Source organism: Magallana gigas, chromosome 8 (assembly GCF_963853765.1).
Source record: "Magallana gigas chromosome 8, xbMagGiga1.1, whole genome shotgun sequence".
In the NCBI taxonomy this organism is placed as follows: Eukaryota; Metazoa; Mollusca; class Bivalvia; order Ostreida; family Ostreidae; genus Magallana; species Magallana gigas.
Genome location: NC_088860.1, coordinates 20,556,231 through 20,573,738, shown reverse-complemented (window position 1 = coordinate 20,573,738; position 17,508 = coordinate 20,556,231). Strand labels below are relative to the sequence as shown.

The 17,508-nt window shown below is 35.0% G+C and overlaps 2 protein-coding genes and 1 non-coding gene across 4 annotated transcripts; 2 read left to right on the top strand and 1 right to left on the bottom strand.

Moving 5' to 3' along the window:
- Positions 1-162: 162 nt before the first annotated feature.
- Positions 163-235, bottom strand: Trnat-cgu (transfer RNA threonine (anticodon CGU)). The gene has a single exon. It is a non-coding gene; the product is annotated as a tRNA-Thr (tRNA).
- A 533-nt stretch (positions 236-768) lies between these two features.
- On the top strand, positions 769-8,420 carry LOC105326085 (uncharacterized). The gene is made up of 6 exons (XM_066068483.1): positions 769-1,124; positions 5,406-5,454; positions 5,661-5,823; positions 5,923-6,206; positions 6,493-6,726; positions 7,398-8,420. Exons 1-6 carry the CDS (start codon positions 1,098-1,100, stop codon positions 7,985-7,987), a joined length of 1,347 nt encoding a protein of 448 aa, XP_065924555.1. The 5' UTR covers positions 769-1,097; the 3' UTR covers positions 7,988-8,420.
- Positions 8,421-9,988: 1,568 nt separating this feature from the next.
- On the top strand, positions 9,989-13,058 carry LOC105326086 (E3 ubiquitin-protein ligase TRIM45). Of its 2 annotated transcripts, none has more exons than XM_066069809.1 (4): positions 9,989-11,508; positions 11,604-11,666; positions 11,775-11,864; positions 11,966-13,058. In XM_066069809.1, exons 1-4 carry the CDS (start codon positions 10,056-10,058, stop codon positions 12,604-12,606), a joined length of 2,247 nt encoding a protein of 748 aa, XP_065925881.1. In that variant the 5' UTR covers positions 9,989-10,055; the 3' UTR covers positions 12,607-13,058. The 2 variants fall into 2 exon arrangements, with proteins under 2 accessions (XP_065925881.1, XP_065925880.1); XM_066069808.1 differs by having other exon boundaries at positions 11,604-11,678.
- The last annotated feature ends 4,450 nt before the right edge of the window (positions 13,059-17,508 follow it).

Here is a 17,508-nt window from a genome sequence, read left to right as displayed (position 1 = left end):
ATATTCAATGTATCTCTTGTATGATTGTGTGTATGATCTTGTAATAAATATGGTATTCCTAGTTACATCGATGGTGACAAATCAATATCTTTGATTGGGGTCTACATGCTCCATTTTATTAAATATTTTGTAAGATAGATTGATATGAAAAAAAAAATCAAATGCCCTCAGTGAGAGTCGAACTCACGACCCCTGGTTTACGAGACCAATGCTCTAACCACTGAGCCATGAGGGCTGTAAATACCTTTTGCGACTTCGTTCAGAAGGATAGTAATGACGTCATTGATAATTATAGTATCCATTCTCCTTACAGTTTACTTATTAGAGTATTCCATGTTTCAGTTAGTTTAATATTTTCCCCCACCTGAAATAAACACAACGATTATAATTGATGGCGAATCTACTGAATGTAAAATACAGAAATACTCAGACTATGAACTATAAATTCAGAAGAATTGATTTCTTTTTGTTTACAGGAAAAGCAATATATTTGGATACTCAAACTATATCATTAATAAATACATGTATCCGTACTATAAAGTTAAATTTGAGCGGCTTTATTGAAAATGTTTAACGGGCTAGAAGATTAAAACCATTAAGATTTGATGAGAGGATTAAGACTATATTCTACTGCTCTCTCATTTCCTACAATTACCTCTTGCAACAATTGTTGTTAATTAATACAACTTTATGTACCAGCAGTTATATCAATACACCGCTAAGTCAATGCTCGTTCCGGGGGCAGCTTCATACTAAAAGTCGAACTCGATCTGTCAGTCTTGCAGATTAAGCCATCGAGCAAACCGTAATGAACTAATGACAATCAACAATACGTACTCTTGGGTGTCTGATTTACAGAAAGAAAAATAATTAGCACGCCAATAGCAGGTGACCGTTAGGGTGCGTTGGTTTTGTCAGTAATGAAATGATTCCCGAAGTGAACTCCACATTTAGCCTCGTCACTCTAGTTAAAAAATAAATTTGTGTTGGTTAAAACATATAATATGGCATCATGATGGTGTTTTAGTTCAAAGATTTCCTTCCGATATGGGACTAAAGAATCCTTGATTTCCGAACTGACTTCATGGAGTTGTGGAATGTATAGTTGCCAGTGCATGGATAAGGTTGGTAAACTCTTTTTCTTTTTAAAATTTAATTAAAATCTGAAATATTTTAGTGATATTTCAGTCAATTAGGCGAATCATAAAAAGTATGAGCTGTCTCTGCTAGAATTTGTATATCAATTTTTAATGATTTTAACCAAGTGTGAATTAAAACAATCTAAAATGAATATAAAATATAGTGTTTATTAATGATACTGAATTAGAAATTTAGTTCTACGTACACCAAGGTACATCTTTAAAAATTGTCAAATAAACTCAATTTTTTGTAATTTTGTGCAAAAATAAAAATAAATGCACATGTTAGTTACTTTTTGGGAATATATAAATTAAGATTTTGATTGTGTTTTTAATTATTCAAATTGATAAAAATGTTCTTAGCATGTCAAATTTCTGTTAAACCTGATATATGCCATCAGAACATGACCATATAAGCATGCGTGTGTATCTACTTCCAATAATTATTATAAAGTGGGGGGGGGGGGGGGGAATGTATCACACTTAATTTTTCGTTGATTAGGTATATTATTTCGTATCGGCATATTGTTGTATTGCACGTTCATACACCTTATATACCTGGTGATAACAAAAATAAACACACTTCCGCTTTAAAATTTATCATTTAAGCTGTAGTATACAGCAAAATAAAGAGAGAAAAAGAAAGAAAAAAGAGACAGGATTTCAATGAAATATTCTCCAGATCCAACTGATATTTTTTAAATTGATTTTTCTTTGATAGAATTGCAAATCATCAGGCCTATTTGAATATGGAGACGCACAATGCTTTAAATCTGAGAATTAATCTAATTTGAATAATGCTCAATATTTGTACGCAGAATTCTTTGAACAATTTTCAATAATCTAATACATAGAACTTCTTGAAATGACTATGACCATTTGATTAACTAAGGACATATAAACATCTTCACTCTCACTTACGATATCGATAGTAATATGTCTAAGTTTTGAAAACTATTTATGCCTTAACGTCTAAAACCGATTCAAAAGTTAAACGAAGCAAGCTTTTGTTGAAACTTTTCGAATTTCATATAACATGCATTTGCCAGTCCTACCTGGCATCATATAAACTTCATTAAATAAAATCTATTCAGAAAAATATTAATTTCCTTTCCATAAAGTATCGGATCAAATCATTACTAAGGAAAACATTAATCAATTAGTTTTTAGCCAGTGTTAATCAATGATAAAATGCCGTTTTGATGAAAAATGGAATTTTCATGCTGAGAACTTTATTTAGGAACCCTGTTGCATTCAAGGTTGATTAACCTCATTCAGTCAAACGAGAGAGAGAGAGAGAGAGAGAGAGAGAGAGAGAGAGAGAGAGTGTTATCACTTAGAACCATTTTAACAAGACTATGGACTTTCGTTTGGACGAAGCTTTCTATTTCTTGCGTCAAAACAAGTTATAAATGACGCGGTTTCAAGTGAAATATGCACCAATTGCGTAGTCTTAGCTCAAAAGCCAGACAAATCTTGTTGATTTCAAAGAGCAATGGCTGAGTGGCCAGCAATGAAATAGACAGGCCTACGTCACATCGCTGTTTCACACAACTACTCAAAGTCCAAGCTCTTGTTAAAATGGTTCTTGTTTAATTATATACAATTAACATGTTTGAAAAAGAGGACTCACTGCTGGATATAGAACAATTTGGTTTAAAATAAGAAGTAGTCACCTTGTATATTCATGTCTGGAATGTATTAAGGTTCTAGTAGACAATTAACGATTTATTGCATCGATTTTTCTTTCCATGGTTGGCTGTCTTTCGTGTTGACCAATAACAGAGATGTTCAGATAACTTATTATATGTAAAGTGCTCAATTGCAATGATTCATTTTTTCCGGGTGAAAAATGGTAATGCTTTAATGAAGATATCTTGGATATTTTTCCTTTCATCGATTTCAATTGCACTACTTTCACAGGTTTATGTACATTTTTATTAAAAATCGTCCAAATGTGTTGCATTACTATCTTAGGACAGACTGTAGTGCGAATCAAATACTTAATATGACAAAACGGTGTATATATCAATGTACTATAAATTGTTTCCCTCTATCATGTACAACGCTTTGGCAAATGTTCATTGGAAGCATTGGTTTCAGTATAATCAAGTGGGCAAATAAGGCAGCAGTCATGTATACCTTTTTCAACTGAAATGAAAGTTATAGTAGATGATTCCAATTTTTCATATTTGTTGGGTTTTTGGTTTTGAAATTTCAGCCTTCATTAATAACAAAATCAGATGTGAAATTTTGTGTCCTAAAACAGATAATTTGCATCGGAACATATACATTTTACTTACGTACTCTTTGCAAGTGACATTTTTTTTCGATGAAAAAATATTACACAATGTACTAGTGATGCAATATATTAATAAGGGCGAGTTTGGCCCAAAATTGATTTCCATTTCCATGACTATCAGACATCAACACACCAATATTTTGAGTCATCTGTTTTTTTCCCATAACATTGATCCATTATTGATGTAGATGAACTTTTGTGGTTTCCGGGAACCTAAGCAACAAACCTTAATTTAAAAAAAATACTATTCATCCGTGGCAGCATACAGTGTTTATTATAGGATTAACAATTATAAATGGCTGCTTGTAGTACATGAATGACTGTGTTCACTAAGTCTTCGGTTGACTGAAATCCACGGCTGATTGATCAGAAAGAGAATTTATTTTGTTTGATATAAAAAAAAAAGTTCCTAAATTCAGAGGATTGGATGGTCGTGGCCATTTTTGGACTAAATTTATCTCCTTGGAGAGAAGAGCTTTCATTTGTATAGTCTAACGCTAAGGGACATGGAATTTTTCTTATTTTTACATAATGTAGCATGCTTTATGGCTGAAAGATAATATCAAACATGTTAACGAAGATCTAACTGGTTATATGTTACGCCTCTTGCTTAAACTTAATTCTTACTTGTATACCTGAGAGTAACAGATTTTGAAGTCAAAAGTATAATAATACAAGTCAAACGATAATTCACACACTTTCACTCATTTAACATGAATACTAGTATAGTAAAAGAGATTTGAAGAAAGGCGAACATTTAAACATAAACAATAAGATACTTTCTTTGATTAATAGTTCATATTTGATATACGAAGAAACAATTACAGAGAACCTACTTATAAGGTCTGAAGAATCTGGGACGGGGACGGTTTTCGCGGGAAAAAATAATCGAAAAGGAGGGCTGATGACAGCCAAATCGGTTCGAACGCCCGAGTCAGATATCTCGGCTGGTAGAACACCTTGGTAGAAAGTCGAGGACCCAGGTTGTATTCATGGTTTAGTCAGTCAAGTTTCCCCATCCCAGTGCATTTAATATCAATAAAGTATTTGGTCGTCTGATCGACAAGTCGCTTTAAATCAAGTCATCACGTGTCACTTTTGTGATTTGCTGAAGAGTTTTTTGCACGAAAATTAGAAATAGTTGTGTGCATCGATCCCTATAATGGCGTCATTTCCATGAATTAAATATTTATGACGAAAAGATCCAGCACTACTTAACGATGGAAATCGTTTTCGTTTATCTTTTTAACGAGAAGATGTCATTAACCAAGACTGGATTAAAATATCTACCAGTACAGTAAAATGAAAAAGAGTGGAATATTGCTTCAACTTAACATTTTTAAAAAGGATAATATGTTATTTTTTCTTCATGTGAGAACTGATGTGTAGGGAAAAACTATTTCCACGACTATGTTCGCTTTTAAACTCACAAAAACCTTAAAGAACCCCCCCCCCCCCCAATAAAATCCATTGTTAGGAAGACATCTGCCCATATGAATGACATCTTGGTTGTTAATAGTTAACGTAATTTAGTAGTATTTAATAATCCTTTGAGCATGCGTGATCTTGAATCAATGAATCCGTACTTGTGTATGACCAGACCCTAAGCCTGTTTTATTTTTACTATTTTCATTTTTCAGAAGTTAATATTTTTATTTAAGAAGTAACTTTAGATGTGTGAAAATGATTATCGTGTAAAAAAGAGTGTGTCTATATATACAATGTATATAAACAAATACTGTTCAACCCAGCCCTTCCTTGGGATGTTATATGCATTGCCTACTCCTTATTGGCGTTAATTTAACAACCATCATCATCATCATCATCATCATTATTTTTGTCTTTGTCTACACAACCACTCATCTCAGACTCTTTCACCTAAAAGTACATGTATATGTGCCACCACCATCATTATCATCGTCATTGTCATCCTAATCATATAGTTTTCACCTTAACATTTCTAGATGCAGCAGACTGTCTATTATGGGATAATCTTAGTTTTGTTTTGTGTTGGTGAGTACAATTCAGACAATTCAATGCATATAGTGCATCATTTAAATATGTTTGCTTATATGATGTAAAGATTATTGAACATTTCCAAAATAAAGACTCAAAAGTGAACGAATTTAGATAACACAAAAGGAGTTGTCATGATTGTATTTTAGATACTCTTTTATTCTCAAGAACTACTGGTAATAGATCTAAAATCTTTGTTACAGCCCTTTCTGAGTGTTTACCCCAATGGGCCAATCAGAGGCTTGTATTCACTGTATTTGAGGTCAACAACACTTGGAACGAGGCTCGGGAGGTCTGCCGAAACAATGAGCGCTGGTTACTGTCTATGGAGGATTCAGACGCCTGGTCAATGTGGAAACATCTAATGTAAGCATTATAAAAAAAATTCAGGATTTTTCAGACCTGGACCTACATGCATATCTGCAGCTAGCACTTATTAAGATGGCATCAATTTTACATCCCTAGGGACCCCAGTGTGGGCCTCCCCCGCAGACCACACGACGTGAGGTACTGGATGGACATCCATGCCCGCTACCCCAGCAACATGTCTGACCTCTACCATGACAACTGTTCACAGGTGTCTTACACGGAATGGTGGGCGGACCCGTATCGGCATACGTACGTCATAGAGGACCCCTGTGTAGCGTTCGATGCCTACTGGCGACCTTTCACTGACCTTGTGCTCAAGAATTGGTTTGGAGTACCGTGCCAGAATGGGCATTACTTTATTTGCCTAAAGCTAATGGATGGTATGACGTGACAAGTTTTTTTTATAGCAACTGTTGTTTGCTATACTTAAGACATTGATAATTTACATGGAAATAATATACTATCTATAATATTGTAAAAAAGACAAAAAAAAAATTATTTTGGCATTCATGAATACTAAGAGTGGGATAATTTAAAAGCAAAACCCAGTTGTTAATATATTTCAACCTTTTTATCTCGAATATGACAATACATGTATATCTCAAAGTTTTGTTTCGATCGAGATAACAAGGTCTGACAATTTCAATGTATTTCAATGTTTTACAGAGCTTCCATGCGTCACTTCCTGTGAGGAGTCGATCTATTTGTTTCCCAACAATGGGTTTGAATGTACTGGTTTGTGTGGCAACCTTGGGTCGGTATGCCAAGCACGATTTCTGACGTTGGATAGTTTTACCATCTGCCACGTCATCAAATCTCACAAGAACACGTCGAATCCGTCCTACAACATCTGCTTCTTTCCGACATTGTATGGTGGACTTACTTTTTGTGGAACTCAAGGTTTACAATCAATCCGTCTGTTCGTCGGTCTGTCTGTCTCTCTATCTTTCTCATCCTTATAACTGCTTTTTCCGGTATTGTATGGTGAACTCAAGGTTAACAATCAATCCGACTGTCCGTCTTTTCTGCTCTGTCTGTGTGTCTGTCTGTGTATCTTTCTCGTTTTTTGAATTTTGATCTAAAAACTGTAAAAGCTTGCATATCAAGAAAAGCCACGTTTCCTAATTACAAAAACTACTTTTTTCATTCCTGGTTTTATTTAAGAAATAAGGAATCATTCTTTGAGTATTGTGAGGTGATCAATTCGGTCGGCGTGTGATTAAATCCAATAAAGCCCAAAGGACTTTATGATAGATTTGATCACGCCCCGACCGAAATGATCACCTCATAATATTCAAAGAATGATTCCTTATTACTTATATTTATATAATTTTCAGCAATTGTACAATTAAATGTTTGAATGTGAATAAGCAAACCCTGCTTGCGCCCCAATTATACGTCATTTGAATTTATTGGATTTTGAAATACAAAACCGATACGTAGTGTTATCAGAGGCGAAATGAAAAATGTTAAATATATCATAAAACATTGTGGAAAACTGTTATATGACACAATAGTATAGAGTGAATATATTTATATTGATTATGTGTATGTATACATATTTTATACAGGATATCCGTTTAATTTATCCTACACACCAAACAACCAGGCAACTGTCACAGACTTGTGTGCAGAAACAACGACACAAGAAGAGACAACTGAACCATTCAAAATGACATCAGAGCAGACGACAACAGAGCAGACGACAATAGAAACAACAGCGAATTCGAAACTCGAGCTCACAACCGAGGAAATCCCCGATCTTGGGACAACTTCCCAGATCCTTTGTGAATGCCCATGCTCCAGTGTCACAAATGTTTCTGATTCTGTGTTAACGATAGAAGAGAAAGTCGAGAAACTGAAAAAGGAACTTACAGTGAACAAGCAGAACACTTCCGCTCACCGACGTAGCAAAATCAGCGTGGCGGATCACAGGGTTTCCGCCACCAGCATTGGATCGCTGGGCGTGGTTATTTTAAGCGTGATCATGGGTTCTATCTGTCTGATGGACTTGACCAACGTCCGATGCGACGTCATTGCCAACAAGTGCTGCAAGAGGAAGAGCAAGAAAATCGGTGACAAAGAAAGTAAATCGCAGTCTAAGGATGACGCTCTAAATTTAGAGCTGAAACCTCTTGAGGATGCACTTTCAAAAAACTGATTTAATCGAAAATACGTTGTGTGTAAATGATGTGTGCGCGGGGAATAATGTGCAATATGAAATTTTAATAGCGTAAATCATCAAACTTTTTTCGTGAGATTCAATTCCGAGAAAGCGCAATGGAGAAAATATCGCCTTTTCAGCACAGTTTTCACAATAACACGTGTACTTTCAAATAGGAGGGACACACTAATTTTGTGGAATTGTGGCAATGATTATATGATAATAAATAAAGAGACTGTTTCTTTTTTGGAGCAAATGACGTAAAACAAAAATTGAACACGATATTCTCCATCATAGTACCTATGGTTACATTGAATGCCATAAATGGGTCTGTAGACTTTACGTGAATGTTTTAAAATTGTCTTCAAACGTTCCTATTATTCAGCAGAGGAGTGTTTTGTGATTTAGTGACACTGTTTTTTCAAGTTCTAACATGTTGTTATCAATGTTAATAGATAAACTCTGATTTAAGCAAAATTTTAACAATTAATTTAATTCATTTTTAAGTCCTAAACACGAAGTGTTTTGTTTTTTTAATTATACGAATTATGACAAAATTTTCCCTCTCCTCGATTTCCTATATTTCTATAGCAGCTGTATTTGGAATATGTCCTAAAATCTTTTCATGGTTTAATCTGCATCAGAAATTGCCCGACCGTAAAACTAAGATGGAGGAGAGATAATTTTCAATAAAGATTCGCTCGGTGAAAGATCTACTTCAGTATTGGAAAAGTAATTAGAATAATGATCTTTTATTCATTAGTTGTTAAGTGACTCTTAAGATTTTCAATTACTTCATCAAGATAACAGTACAAAGGCTACTTTAGAAGACGATCATCATCGCTTCGATTTTTTTTCTGGTACGATTATCAATTTGTACAAAAACTTGCGGAATAGTATAATTATTCTTTTGTGATAAATCTCTTTGGATTTGTAAAACGAAATTGTCCACATCGTGGATATTCTAATTTTAACATCACTACGAAACTTGAAAGGACACACCATTTGACTATATTCCGTTTTTCAAAAAAGATTCAAAGGTACAAAGGTAGTCTAATCCGTAACATGTAAATCAAAAAGACTGATTGAGGAATACCAAATAGGCAGAATTGCACAGGTACATGTATTACTTCTTTTACCATACACATAAATCGTAATCAATCTTTGATTAACATGTACCGTACGTCTCTCATTTAACATTGTGATAGCTCTAAGTGGCGGTAACTCTTAACTCCTGTTTGTTTACCGAAAGGAGATACGAAATGAAAGGACGATTTGACAGATAAAATATACAAGACCGCGACTCGGCACTATGTCAACACTCGTATTCCATTGTCTCTTATCGCCTTTTCTCTTAAATATCTCACGACATATTCAAAAAGACGTACATAATGGTTCGTTCATTAGGAAAAAAGGGACGCATTAATGTTCTTTAACAATGGGCAAATATTGCACAATTACACTTTAATGTACTTTGCTTTTAAAAAAAAAAACCAAAACAATAGAATCTTTGGTTTAAAACAGTTACATGGTTGGCGTCGCATTTAACAACTTGCAGTAAGGGAAGGTAAGTTTTACTGATTTCTCTGTTATTAATTTATTTCTTAAAATCTTTTAAAATTTGTTGTTTAAAGTTAAGAAATAGTAGTTTAAATTACATTTTATATATGAATTAGATATAAGTAAAAAGTACTGTTGATTTCTTACTCCTCATATTTTCTTTATGTAAATCTCATATTTAAAAAACGCAAACTAATTAAAACATTTTAAGTTTTCATTTTGCAATGATATAAATATTGTAAATGTACAATGAATAAACATTTTCACACCATGAATACTTTTATTTAAATGGTGTTATGCATTTTATGCAGCAAATTAAATAAACTGTTAAACCTTTAGTTATAATTACATGTACACGCATGTTAAAATAGATGCAGTGTGTTAATATATTCATGAGATTAATATTCTATATAATCTTTTTAATTCACAGAAAGTAAAAGAGGAGAAGAGAATTTCCAGTGAACAAAAATTACACATTTCTAAATAATTTACCATCAATTAATTAATGGCTTCCAACATGATGGAACAGTGTCTGACGTGCATTAAGTGTAAGGAATATTTCGACGGGGATTTGCACGCACCTCACGTCCTTCCGTGTCTTCACACGTGCTGCACGCAGTGTCTGAAATCTCGGACCAGTAAGGACGAAGTTCAGTGTCCGGAGTGTCGAGAAAAGTTCGAAGCATCTAACAACGACTTAAGTGGGTTTCCTGTCGACAACGCGCGAAAACACATCGTAGATTGCTACAGAATTCAGAAGAAGAACGAGGAATACCTTTGTGACGAATGCGGAACTTCGTCCGTTAAGGAGCGTGCGACAACGCGATGCAAAGAATGCGACGAGTTTCTGTGCGAGAAATGCACCGATGCTCACCAAAGAACAAAGTTTACGAGGCGACATCAACTGATATCTTCAGAGAAACTGAAGAATTCTCCATTAGAGGAGTTCCATAACAAGCAGACGTGTGCTGTAGAAGGTCACGAAGGTCAACCCTTTTCTTTCTATTGCACGTCAAAAGGTTGTGCTAGGCCGGTCTGCAGCGTCTGTGTAGTAAGGAGCCATCAACAGAATGGCGGACATGAAGTCCGCGATATCAACGATGTTTACGTCGAGAACAAACGGCTTATAGAGGGACAACTGCTCGACGTCAAACACAAGAAGACTTCTGCTGATGAAGCGATAGAACTCATTGAAGACAACATACAAAATCTCTATTTGAAAGAGAGCGCGATAGATGAGGAGATAGAGGCTCAGTTCAGTGAATGTATCAAAATTCTTGAGAAAAGGAAAGAAGAGTTGAAAGAGAAACTAGCCTCCGTGTCCCAAGAAAAGAAGAAGGATCTTGAAGGCCGACTCGATCATTTAACCAAACAAAAAGGACAACTAGAACAAGCCTGCAAATTCACCGATGACCTTTTACAATATAGCAATGCAGTTGAGTTCTTGGTCATGAAGGACCAGGTTCTCAATCGAATGGCACAACTCAAGAATCAACCCGTCGACGTGTTTCCACCCCACGCATCTGCAGACATACAATTTCAGGCTACAAACATGGGAGACGACTTTGTTAACTTCAGTCAAAGTATGGGCGGCGTAAGCGTCGCCACGTCCTCAACGTTCCTTCCAAACACTCGTGTGCAGGTTCATGACATCGTAGTAGGAAAGGAACAGTCTCCATTGCTGATCACCATGAACAATAACCACAGCCGTCCATTGTCCGAGGCCGATTTGGACATCAAAGTAGAGATACTCGACAGCAAGAACCACAGGAGCCAGGCTGTGGTCCTGGATAAGACTCGGTCACAGGGCTGCTACAAGGCGGTGTTTACAGCGCCGAAACCCGGGGAATATAGAGCTCTAGTCAAAATAATGGGGATGCTTTTGGAACCAGAGGGATACGTGTTCAAAGCTAAACGCATTGACGACATAGGATCCGAAAGCAGCTTAGCCTATCTCAGTAAATACTACAGAGTTCATGCTCTGATAAACTTTTAAATCTTAATGCATTAAACTAGACAAACTTTTTTTTTTTAAATTCTATTTCTATTATAGCCGCCACCGAGAAAAAAGAAGCAAAAGATGCTATTGACAGCGACAGCCAAGAAATTAAATATGGTGCGAACGAAAGTAAATATCTGTTTTTTGTGAAAGTTTGGAAATGTTCCTTGTTTTTTTAGGTATGATATTTACATGCATATTCTTAATGTTTATTTTTTTTTAAAGTTGAGAAACTAAATCTTCAAGCTCTTGCAACCTCTAGAGGCAAACCTTTGGCTTCCAGTGAGTTTAAAACTGCCGTCGGGGAAATCATTTGTAAGTTATTTCTTGTACACACACTCTTCCTATATAAGTGGAATGCGATTTAACTGAAACTAATGAAGATCATATCAATTATTTGATTTTGTTATCCGTAGGTCCTGATCTCAATCTTGATCCCTTGGCAGCCCATCCACAAAACGAAGTTCTGGAAAATTTAAAAACCATGAATAACCAGAAAAGCCGTCACCGCACCCCGCGAAATTTGTCCCAAGCTTTTCAGAACTTCCGGGGAACCATCGGCAACCGGTCCCTGGGGCGGACTGGAAGATATTATTTTGAAGTCAACGTCAGCTTCTTCATCAAACGCTCCCTGCGTCAGGACCTTGTTTTCGAGATAGGCCTCTGCCGGAAGTCGGATGTAGACAAGCATTACACGATCGACAACCATGCGTTTTCTTATGTCGTCTGCGCAAGAAAATGTCACATCTGCCAAACGATTTGTTTGCAAGGTTGGAATAACGGTCAGCGATTTTACCACTCTCCTATCACCGAAAATTCCCCTCCCGGAACCTCCTTCAAGACTACATACGGGTTCCTGCTAGACGCGCGTCAACGTCAATGGGTCGTTGTTGATGCCAAGAACAGAAGATTTATTCTGCGATTCAAAAATATAGACCTAAATAAACCATTGTGGCCCGTATTTGGACTGTACAATCCTGACTTGATCAACTCGTCTTTGACTGTTCGCTCAGGAAAAGATATATCGAGCATTCTCGAGGTGCCGTTTGACTATTAATTAAAGTTTACTTGATTTCATGATTTGTGATATTAACGTACATGTACGTATACATAAACATTTCGGGCCACCGATGTCTATAACTTTATTTTTGTGTTAAATCTTTTAATGTGAGCATTATTGCACCTTTGTGGAGGAATCACAGCACTCAAACATTATGTTTAAATAAAAAATTCTAGCAATGATATATCACAAATGTCTGCACAAATTCAGATGGAAAAATTCAGTTCCTGACTCTTGCAAGTACGACTGAGATATTGCAAAATCAAAATCTACAGTTCGGCTTGGTCCAAAATAACAATTTTTCGTACAAGAGAAACTGGTTTCTAGGAATATTTCAAAACAGATTTTTTGAATCTTGATGGTGAAATAACTTGTATTGCAGGAGGGATATGAGGTTAAAATGTATGTTTATATGCGAGATATGATGGCTGTATGTAACCAGTGTAAGTAATTAAGGTCTTCCGTTTTCCAACGGAAGACCTTATTGTTTTCGTTCGGTTTCTTTTTCCCTATTATTAAGGACTTCCGTTTTCCAACGGAAGACCTTATTGTTTTCGTTCGGTTTCTTTTTCCCTATAATTATTATTTTTTTTTTCTTACAAAATTTGTGCAGGCGATTTCTCGGAAATGGCTGAACCGATTTTCGTGAAACTTTCAGATCTAATAGATATTAATCCGAACTTAATATACATTTTTTTATTTTGATGACGTCATTTCCGTTCTTGAGAAAATGACGTTTTAGCGATTTCAGAGGGTCGGCTTGTCCAGGGATCTCCTCCTAAACGATTAAAGATATTGAGTTCAAACTTTCAGGGATTGTAGACAAGAGATTGTAGATGTGCAATTTGGCATTCATATTTGTCATGCTCAAAAGGCGTTAAAGCTCGCCCGGTCCCGAAAATTGAGACTAAAAAAAGTCGTAATTTTTCATGGTTTTCTTAGTTTATCTCTTTTCTGAAAAATATTTTGTTAACACATGTAATGCAAAAAAAGTTTATATATACAAGACCTTTCATTTGATATCAAGAAAAAGGGGCTGGCCCCTAAAATTACGGAACCACAGGTCTCTAAAGTCTTTAATCTGTAACTCTTTACTAAGAGATATTTTGTGAAATGTTATAGAGGCAGATATGTTTATCTCACAATTATGTATCCAAGCAGTGTAATGATTTTGTCACGTATTACGTAATTAAGAGTTTTTAGGGACCAAAAGTCCAAAATTTCGATCACCCATATCTCAGAAAGGAAAAATATTTTGGTATGCAACACAGAAGAAAAGTTGTTCAAATTAATGTTCTTAACAATATGCAACCTTCAAAATTTTGTTAAACGGCCCCTATAAGGAGATAAGGGATCGGCTTCTAAAACCTTCTTTCTCATATATCTCCAGAATGGTAACAAATTTCCAAACACTTGTTGAACAAAATTTGTTTAGAATTAAATGACCTTTCATTTGATATCAAGAAAAAGGGGCTGGCCCCTAAAATTAGGGAACCAAATGGCTTTAAAGTCTTTAATCTGTAGCCCTTTAATGAAAGATATTTTGTAAAATGTTATAGAAGCAAATATGTTTATCTCACAGTTATGTATGCAAGCAATGTAACGATTTTGTCATGTATTACGTAATTAAGGGTTTTTAGGGGCCAAAAGTCCAAAATTTTGATCACCCATATCTAAGAAAGGAAAAATATTTTGTAATGCAATACAGAAGAAAAGTTGTTCAAATTAATGTTCTTAACAATATGCAACCTTCAAACTTTTGTTAAACGCCCCTATAAGGAGATAAGGGATCGGTCCCTAAAACCTTCTTTCTCATTTATCTCTAGAATGATAACACATTTCTAAACACTTGTTGAATAAAATTTGTTTAGAATTAAATGACCTCTCATTTGATATCAAGAAAAAGGGGCTGGCCCCTCAAATAAGGGGACCAAAGGGCTCTAAAGTCTTTAATCTGTAGCTCTTTACTGAGAGATATTTTGTGAAAGGTTATAGAAGCAAATATGTTTATCTCACAGTTATGTATCCAAGCAATGTAATGATTTTGCCATGTATTACGTAATTAAAGGTTGTTTAGGAGCAAAAGGTATAGAATTTTGATCACCAATATCTCGGAAAGAAAAAAATATTTTGAAATGCAATACAGAAGAAAAGTTGTTCAAAATGATGTTCTTTACCATATGCAATCTTCAAAATTTCGCCAAACGGCCCCTATAAGGAGATAAGGGATCGGCCCCTTTCTCATATACCTCTAGAACGGTTACGAATTTTTAAACACTTGTTGACAAAATGCTTTCAGAATTAAATGTCCTTTCTAATTTTAAAATGTTTTTATCTATAGCCCTTTAATGAGAGCCATTTTGTAAAAGGTTATTAATTCTAGATTAGGTATAATACGTTTCTATATCCTAACAATATAATGATTTTCTCTTGCGTTACCCAATTAGGGTTTTTAGGGACCAGATATAAACAAAATTAATATTTTCAATCTTGATTGGAGGAAATGCAAGCATTTAAAAAAGCAATGTAATAGAACTTATAAAAAGCGATGTAATGAAGCATACATGTAAGTACTTCACTCCTTTTTCAATATCATGTTTTGTTGTCGAAAATCAAAGTCGATGATGTCATATTTTCTTCTAGAAATCGGACGGAAGACCTCCTCGTTGCTCGCAACGAGATCGTGTCTAGTTATTATTTTTTTTCTTACAAAATTTGTGCAGGCGATTTCTCGAAAATGGCCGGGCCGATTTTCGTGAAACTTTCAGATCTAATAGATATTAATCCGAACTTAATATACAATTTTTTATTTTGATGACGTCATTTCCGTTCTTGAGAAAATGACGTTTTAACGATTTTCAGAGGGTCGGCTTGTCAAGGGATCTCCACCTAAACGGTAAAAGATAATGAGTTCAAACTTTCAGGGATTGTAGACAAGAGATTGTAGATGTGCTATTTGGCGTTCATATTTGTCATGCTCAAAAGGCGTTTAAGCTCGCCTGGTCCCAAAAATTGAGACTAAAAAAAGTCGTAATTTTTACTGGTTTTCTTAGTTTGTCTCTTTTCTGAAAAATATTTTGTTAACACTTGTAAAGCAAAAAAGATTAATTTTTAGAAGACCTTTTATTTGATATCAAGAAAAAGGGGCTGGCCCCTCAAATTAAGGGACCAAAGGGCTCTAAAGTCTTTCATCTGTAGCCCTTTACTGAGTGATATTTTATGAACGGTTATAGAAGCAAATATGTTTATCTTACAGTTATGTATCCAATAAATGTAATGATTTTTATCATGTGTTACGTAATTAGGGGTTTTTAAGGGTCAAAAGTCCAGAATTTTGATCACCCATATCTCAGAAGGGAAAAATATTTTGAAATAAAGTATAGAAGTAAAGATGCTCAAAATGATGTACTAAATAATATATATGCAATTTTCAAAATTTCGTTAAATTGCCCCTATAAGGAGTTAGGGGATCGGCCCCTAAAACGTTCTTTCCTTTATATCTCAAGAACGGTAACAAATTTCTAAACACTTGTTGAACAAAATGTGTTGAGATTTAAATGACATTTTATTTGATATCAAGAAAAAGGGGCTGGCCCCTCAAATTAGGGGACCAAAGGGCTCCAAAGTCTTTTATCTGTAGCCCTTTACTGAGGGATATTTTGTGAACAGTTATAGAAGCAAATATGTTTATCTTACAGTTATTTATCCAAGCAATGTAATGATTTTATCATGTGTTACGTGATTAGGGGTTTTAAGGGGCCAAAATCTCCAGAATTTTGATCACCCATATCTCAAAAAGGAAATATATTTTGATATAAAGTATAGAAGTAAAGATAGTCAAAATGATGTACTAAATAATATGCAATTTTCAAAATTTCGTTTAATTGCCCCTATAAGGAGTTAAGGGATCGGCCCCTGAAACGTTCTTTCCTATATATCTCAAGAACGGTAACAAATCTCTTAACAATTGTTAAACAAAATGTGTTGAAATTTAAATGACCTTTCATTTGATATCAAGAAAAAGGGGCTGGCCCCTCAAATTAGGGGACCAAAGGGCTCTTAAGTCTTTCATCTGTAGCTCTTTACTGAGGGATATTTTGTGAAAGGCTATAGAAGCAACTATGTTTATCTTACAATTATGTATCCAAGCAATGTAATGTCATGTGTTATGTAATGAGGGTTTTTTTAGAGGTCAAGAGTCCAAAACTATGACCACCTATATCTCAAAAAGAAAAAATATTTTGAAATGCAGTTTAGAAGAAAAGATGCTAAAAATGATGTACTTAACAACATGCAATCTTCAAAATTTGGCTCAGCGGCTCCAATAAGGAGATAAGGGACCGGCCCCTAAAACTTTTTCTTCTAAGATATCTCAAGAACAGTGACGAATTCTAAACACTTGTTGAACAAAGCTCTTACACCTGTAACAAAATAGTATCTGGCCCCCTAGAATGTAGACCCTGGTTTTTTTTTTATTCTAAATCATGTTTAACTGTTAAATAGCAAAATCAAGATAGAACAAATTCTAAAATCAGACGGAAGACCTCCTCGTTGCTCGCAACGAGATCGTGTCTAGTTAATATTTAATTTTTGTACACGTAATTGTTTCTGTTTGTATGTGTGTGCTTTATTTACATCTCCAGGTGAGATTTTCCATGCACATGTAATCGTTTATTTTTATTTGACCATGGGCGGGGAAAGGGTAAAAAAAATAGACGCTATTGCAAAACGAACAACCTATTTTCAAAAACAATGTAAAAAACAAACATTAGCTTAAAACAAATCATTAATTTTTCAAAACCAAGAGACCCCGATGCAAAACAAACGATCACCAATGCAAACCCAACAGTCATGCACTGAATTAACGCTAGATAGCGTGCGGAGAGGTATCAAGGGGGA

Coding starts and splice junctions, on each gene's coding strand:
- LOC105326085 (XM_066068483.1), top strand. CDS start 1,098: ATGTATAGTTGCCAGTGCATGGATAAG. Junction 5,455..5,660: donor CTTAGTTTTGTTTTGTGTTG/GTGAGTACAATT, acceptor TCTTTGTTACAG/CCCTTTCTGAGTGTTTACCC. Junction 5,824..5,922: donor TCAATGTGGAAACATCTAAT/GTAAGCATTATA, acceptor TTACATCCCTAG/GGACCCCAGTGTGGGCCTCC.
- LOC105326086 (XM_066069808.1), top strand. CDS start 10,056: ATGGCTTCCAACATGATGGAACAGTGTCTGACGTGCATTAAGTGTAAG. Junction 11,509..11,603: donor AAGCAGCTTAGCCTATCTCA/GTAAATACTACA, acceptor TTTCTATTATAG/CCGCCACCGAGAAAAAAGAA. Junction 11,865..11,965: donor TGCCGTCGGGGAAATCATTT/GTAAGTTATTTC, acceptor TGTTATCCGTAG/GTCCTGATCTCAATCTTGAT.